We start from the raw sequence: 6,141 nt of genomic DNA on the forward strand, positions 1-6,141 counted from the left end.
AGGGATGCCTGGCCTTGGCCGGGTGTGCCCTCGAGTTCCGGTGCCCAGCTTCATCATATCACGACACAGCCACACCGACCCTCACGCTCACGGGGTCACCCACGTTATTTACCAGTCCACTCATCTCCTCGAACTCCTCACCCCTGCACGCCCTTGTCTCCTCCAGCTCCACCCTCCCATCTCCTCGCCACCGCCAGACCACCTGCGCGCCGACCGGCAATGGCCTCCGACTCTTCCCGCCTCGTCGCGCTCGCGGCATTGGCGGTCCTGTGCCGCTCTCTGCTCGGCCTAGCCTCCGCGGCGGACGGCGGGGAGGCGCGGGCGCTGCTGGCGCTCAAGGCGGCGCTGGACCCGACGGGCCGCCTGCTGCCGTCCTGGGCGCGCGGGCGGGACCCGTGCCGGTTCGAGGGCGTCGCGTGCGACGGCCGCGGCGCCGTCGCCAACGTCTCGCTGCAGGGGAAGGGCCTGGCGGGGACGCTGCCCCCGGCCGTCGCGGGCCTCCGCTCCCTCACCGGCCTCTACCTCCACTACAACGCGCTCCACGGCGCCCTGCCCCGGGAGCTCGCCGCTCTCACCCGCCTCACCGACGTCTACCTCAACGTCAACAACTTCTCCGGGCCCGTCCCGCCCGAGATCGGCGCCATGGCCTCGCTGCAAGGTGAGCAAAGTCAGAGCCTCTCTGCTGCTGCTTCTCTTCTCTCCGGCCATGGCATCTTCGTGTGTGCGCGCGCGTGTATTTTTTTGGAAGATTCTTGCTCGCCTACTTGCATTGCATGTGGACTCTCTCTCTCTCTCTCTCTCTCTCTCTCTCTCTCTCTCTCTCTCTCTCTCTCTCACCAGCATAGCATTGCCTAGATTGATTCGATGCTGTTCCTTCTTTTTTATTCCAGTCTAATCCTTTGCTAAGCGTTCCATGTTCTACAACGCGTTCTTGAGCCACAGAAATGTTTCTTGCCAGATACCACAGTTTGATTTAGTCATGGATTGATTTACTGCATTTGTTGGTATCTTTACCATTTTTGTCACTCTAATGCTGCTGCTCCTGTTGTTGATGTATGCAGTTCTGCAGCTGTGCTACAATCAGCTGACAGGGAGCATCCCCACTCAGCTCGGGCTGTTGACCAAGCTCACCGTGCTGGCCCTGCAGTCCAACCACCTCAATGGCGCCATCCCGGCCAGCCTCGGCGACCTGCCCGAGCTCATGCGGCTGGACCTGAGCTTCAACCACCTCTTCGGCTCCATCCCGGTGAGGCTGGCCAGGCTGCCTCGCCTCGCGGCTCTCGACGTCAGGAACAACTCGCTCACCGGCAGTGTGCCCTCCGGTAATTAATCCACACAACACGACGCAAACAAAACGACATCCGAATCAGTTTGGCTAATTAATTTGGTTTGGTTGCTGCCCAGAACTGGCGAAGCTGGAGGGCGGATTCCAGTACGGGAACAACGCCGATCTCTGCGGCACCGGTCTACCCGACCTCCGGCCGTGCACTTCCTCGGACCTCATCGACCCCGACAGGCCCCAGCCGTTCAGCGCCGGCATCCCGCCGCGGACCACCTCCGACGGAGGCCACGGGCATTGCAGCGGAACCCACTGCCCCCCGTCCACGAAGGCGCTCGCCGCCGTCGTCGTCCTCGCGGTGATCCTTCTGGCGGCGACGGCGGCCGGTCTCCTCGCCTTCTCCTGGCACCGGTGGCGCAAGCAGAGGACGCCCGCGGGCTTGCCGCCGCTGACAGCCGTCGGCGGCAGGTGCAGCACCGAGGCGACGACGACAATGAAGGAGTCGTCGTTCCGCAAGAGCGCGTCGTCCACGCTGGTGAGCCTGGAGTACTCCAGCGGCTGGGACCCGCTGGCCGACGGGCGGAGCGGCGTCGGGTTCTCGCAGGAGGTGTCGCCGAGCCTGCGGTTCAACATGGAGGAGGTGGAGTCCGCCACGCAGTACTTCTCGGAGCTCAACCTGCTGGGCAACAAGAAGAGCTCCAACTCCAAGGGCAGCTTCGCGGCCACGTACAGGGGCACGCTCCGCGACGGCACGCCCGTCGTCGTCACGCGGCTCGGCCAGACATGCTGCAAGCAGGAGGAGGCGGAGTTCCTCAAGGGCCTCAAGCTGCTGGCCGAGCTGCGGCACGACAACGTCGTGGGGCTCAGGGGCTTCTGCTGCTCCAGGGCGAGGGGAGAGTGCTTCCTCGTGCACGACTTCGTGCCCAACGGGAGCCTGTCGCAGTTCTTGGACGTCGACGGCGGCGGCGCTGGCCATGGCGGACACGTCCTCGAGTGGTCCACGAGGGTGTCCATCATCAAAGGCATTGCTAAAGGTATAGTGGTAGTGGAGCTGCACTCATCCCCCTTGTCACTGTCTAGCTATCACTTATCCAGCACTGCTAGGGTGCTAGTAGAGGCTGCCAATGACCAAATCTTTCTGCATAGGGCATCTCCAACCGGACTACCCAAACGGACAAACGGACATCAGACTGGTCCGTTTGGGTAAAACCAACTCCCAACGCGTGGACCTAAACTAATAACGGACAGCTGCCGCGTCCGGAACGACCCAAAGCTGAACCAAATTTGCGTGGCTTTTGGGGCGAGCCGGACGAGCGCGGACGTGCTTTTCCATCCGCACATGTCCGTTCGTGGCCCATTTGGCAGTGACACGAAAAAGCAGCTCTCTCCCCTGCTCCCTCTCTGACTGCTTTTTCCCATGGATACCTTCATCCTCCCCGCCGGATTGGAGCTCGCGTAGCTCAGTTCCGCCGTCCACCTCCGCTGGAGACTCCCGGCGCCATCGCCTCCTTTTTTTTTCATCCCAGCTAGAAGTCGCCGGAGCCGAAATGAGCGCCTCGGGCCTCGACGCCGCCGAGCAAGACGAAGATGGGGCGGAGCTCGCCGGAGCGGGACGGGGGCGGAGCTCGCCGTGCGTGCCTCGCCATAGCCGAGCCCAGGACGCCCGCGCTAGAGCAGACACAGAAGGACGATCGATCTTGATCGATGGCGAAGAAGATCAAAGTAGCCGAGCTGTTGAGCGAGAGGAGGAGATCGAGGTCCATGGCGGCCGACGACAAAGTCGATCCATACGTGGAGGAGTGCACTGCGGGCCGTGCGGTCGGAGATGCGGCGCATGCTCGCGGACGCGGACGAGTTTCCCACCGTCGCGATGCTCGACTGGGTGGACGCGCGGGAGGGCTACGCCGTCGCGCTCCGCGACGCGGCCGACGAGGATCTCGCGGACCTCGAGCACGGCCTTGCCGTCTTCGCGGGGAGGGCCGGCGAGGGGGCGCTGGTGTCCGAGCTGCGGAGGCAGGCCGCGTGGTGCGGCGCCATGCGCGCCGACGCGGACGCGCTCGCGGCCGACGCGCGGTGCCTGCGGGACGGGGCCGCGCCCCCGACGGCGCAAGGGGCAACGCCCGCGGCGAGGATGCGCGGCGGGGGCCGACTTCGGGGACGCGGGCTGTGGGGCGGAGTGAGGAGCAACGGGCGGGAGCTGGGTTTCTCTGCAGCAGCCGCGGAGGGCGACGGCATGGGCGAGGCGACGGCGGAGGCGGGAGAGCCCCAGCGCACGGCGGCGGCGGGCGAGCCCCGGCGCACGGCGGCGACGGCCATGGGCGAGCCCCTGCGCATGGTGAATGGCCCAAGGAGGGAATCGGCCGGGGCGAACAGCACAGAGAAGCGCCGTTGATGGCCGGCAACTAGTACTACTAGGAAGAAGGAGGAGAAATAATTATTTGGGTCAGAGCGTTGGGTATACTGTGCGATCCAAACGGATTTACGGACCGAAACGTTGTCCGCGTGTCCGCGGCTATGACAGCTTGGCCCCGAAAACGGACGTCCGTTTGGGTCGCTGCGTTGGAGATGCCCTCATACTGTCCACTAAAGTACTCACTCCGTAGCAAAATTGCCCAAATCGTAGTGCTGTAGTTCTTTTTTTTTTTTTGAAACAAGCACTGTAGTTGTCATCTCTGCCTGAACAACACATGGTTGGCATGCAACAGTTTGGGTTCAGCTTTGCAGAATTGCCTTTTGCGTACTACTACACAGCTGGCGTAGATGTGATGCATTGGCAACTTATTTTTTCTGCTAAAACACTGAAACAAATGTACGTAATTTTATCGATGCTAGGACTGTCCTGGTTCTTCACATGTTTACATGGGAAACCTGTGATATGACGTACCCTCAGTCTAAAAATAGGTGTCTCACTTTTGTCTAAATACGGATGTATCTAGATGTATTTTAGTTAGAGATACATCCGTATCTAGAAAAAGTTGAGACGCCTATTTTTGGACGGAGGGAATACCATAGTCGCATTTTGGAACTGTGCAGCTTGTAGGTTCTCAAAGAGCTCTCTCTCTCTCTCTCTCTAAACTGACAAATAACTTTTGCTACCTCTTATTTGCAACAGTTACGTACTGAAAATGTTGGTCGGAAACAACCTGTACTGTGCTTACATAGCGGTAGATCAATATTTGAGTTTTGGATGTGGCTAGTTCTCGGCTGACCTACAACTAATTTAATTCTTAGGCACCCAATTTCATGTAGAATTCACTAATTTAATTCTCAGGCACCCAATTTCATGTGCAATTCACGTGTAATTAGGGGAAAAAAGGGTGTGCAATTGGATACCCACATGGCACACTTATGTGTAATTCTCATGTGCACGAATCTTGCCGCAAATCTAATGGTTTTGGGGTTGGTCTAGAACTAACTTAATTCCCGGTTGACCTAGAACTAACAAAAGGGTTGAGTTTTTTTTTGCAACGCAAGGTTCGCTTACTAATGACCAACTCTTTCTGCATTTATACTGTCCACAAAAGTAGCAAAATTCCCCAAATGCTAAGCTACTACCTCAGTTCCGAAAAGTAGTATGTTTTGGAAAGCTAAATTAGCTTTCCGAAACATACTAATAATTGTTATCTCTGCCTCAGAAACACATGGCAACTTATTTTTTGTGTGAAAACACTGAAACAAATGTCCATCAGTTCATCGATGCTAGGACTGTCCTGGTTGAGTGGTTGTTCACATGTTTACAGGGAAACCTGTGAAACGACGTACCATAGTCACATGTTGTACTGACAAATAACTTTTGATGACAAATAACTTTTGATGCCTGTAATCTGCAATCACTGAAAATGTTGGTCTGATACAGCCTGTGCTGTGCTAGCATAGGTGTAGTAGATCAATTTCTTTTTGCAAGACAAAGTTGCTTACGGATGCTTGTTTTGCAGGAATTGGGTATCTTCACAGTAGCAGAGCAAACAAGCCTCCTCTTGTTCACCAAAGTATATCGGCGGACAAAGTTCTGGTGGATTACACCTACAAGCCACTGATATCCGGTTCTGGCCTGCACAAGCTCCTCGTCGACGACCTGGTCTTCTCGACCCTCAAAGCGAGCGCCGCCATGGGGTACCTTGCCCCTGAATACACCACCGTCGGCCGGTTCTCGGAGAAGAGCGATGTCTATGCGTTCGGGGTAATTGTGTTTCAGATACTCACCGGTAAAAGGAAGACGATGCAGCTGCCCTTCGACTCCGGTAGCGTCGATGAGCTCATTGACGGTAACCTTAAAGGATGTTACTCGGCAACCGAAGCGGCTAAACTGGCAAAGATTGCATTAGTCTGCACCAGTGAAAACCCTGACCAAAGACCCACGATGGAAGAGCTGCTACAAGAATTGGACACCTTGTGATGGATGGGCATGCAATGTAACCTTTTTTTTGCCAGCCACATGCCTGACAGTGCTGCCCAATGCCTGTAATCTACTTATCTAGGATCACTAATCGCTGATCTTAGAAGCAAATGAGGTACCAATTAATTACCCAGGATCGATCCTGAGATATTGTATTGTGCTAATCTTGTACTGTTACTGTTGCTGAGTAAAGCCTACGTTGATAGCTAGCTTGCATTGGATGCGCTCTTCTGTGTTAGGTGAATGCAGCCATTTTGCAACTCCTTTTGCTCAGCCCTTGTGTTCTAGACAGTCTTGTGACTCCAAGTGTACAATCAATCCTGGATTCATGTGTACCTCTAGATCGATCATGTGAGGCTGTGATGCCTCTGTTCAGGGAGGAAGATCCAAGAGTCCTGGAAAGCATGTGAGCTACATATTGTTGTATTGTCTTGTTTGTAGCTCATGTTTTGTCCAGGACAGTCTC

General features: G+C 56.4%; 1 protein-coding gene across 1 annotated transcript; it reads left to right on the forward strand.

Moving 5' to 3' along the window:
• Positions 1 to 219: 219 nt before the first annotated feature.
• LOC124663603 (LRR receptor-like serine/threonine-protein kinase GSO2) lies at positions 220 to 5,796 on the forward strand. Its single transcript, XM_047201285.1, has 4 exons — positions 220 to 658; positions 1,062 to 1,322; positions 1,405 to 2,313; positions 5,215 to 5,796. Exons 1-4 carry the CDS (start codon positions 220 to 222, stop codon positions 5,673 to 5,675), a joined length of 2,070 nt encoding a protein of 689 aa, XP_047057241.1. The 3' UTR covers positions 5,676 to 5,796.
• Positions 5,797 to 6,141: the final 345 nt, after the last annotated feature.

The sequence above is a fragment of the Lolium rigidum genome, chromosome 6 (genome assembly GCF_022539505.1).
Source record: "Lolium rigidum isolate FL_2022 chromosome 6, APGP_CSIRO_Lrig_0.1, whole genome shotgun sequence".
In the NCBI taxonomy this organism is placed as follows: Eukaryota; Viridiplantae; Streptophyta; class Magnoliopsida; order Poales; family Poaceae; genus Lolium; species Lolium rigidum.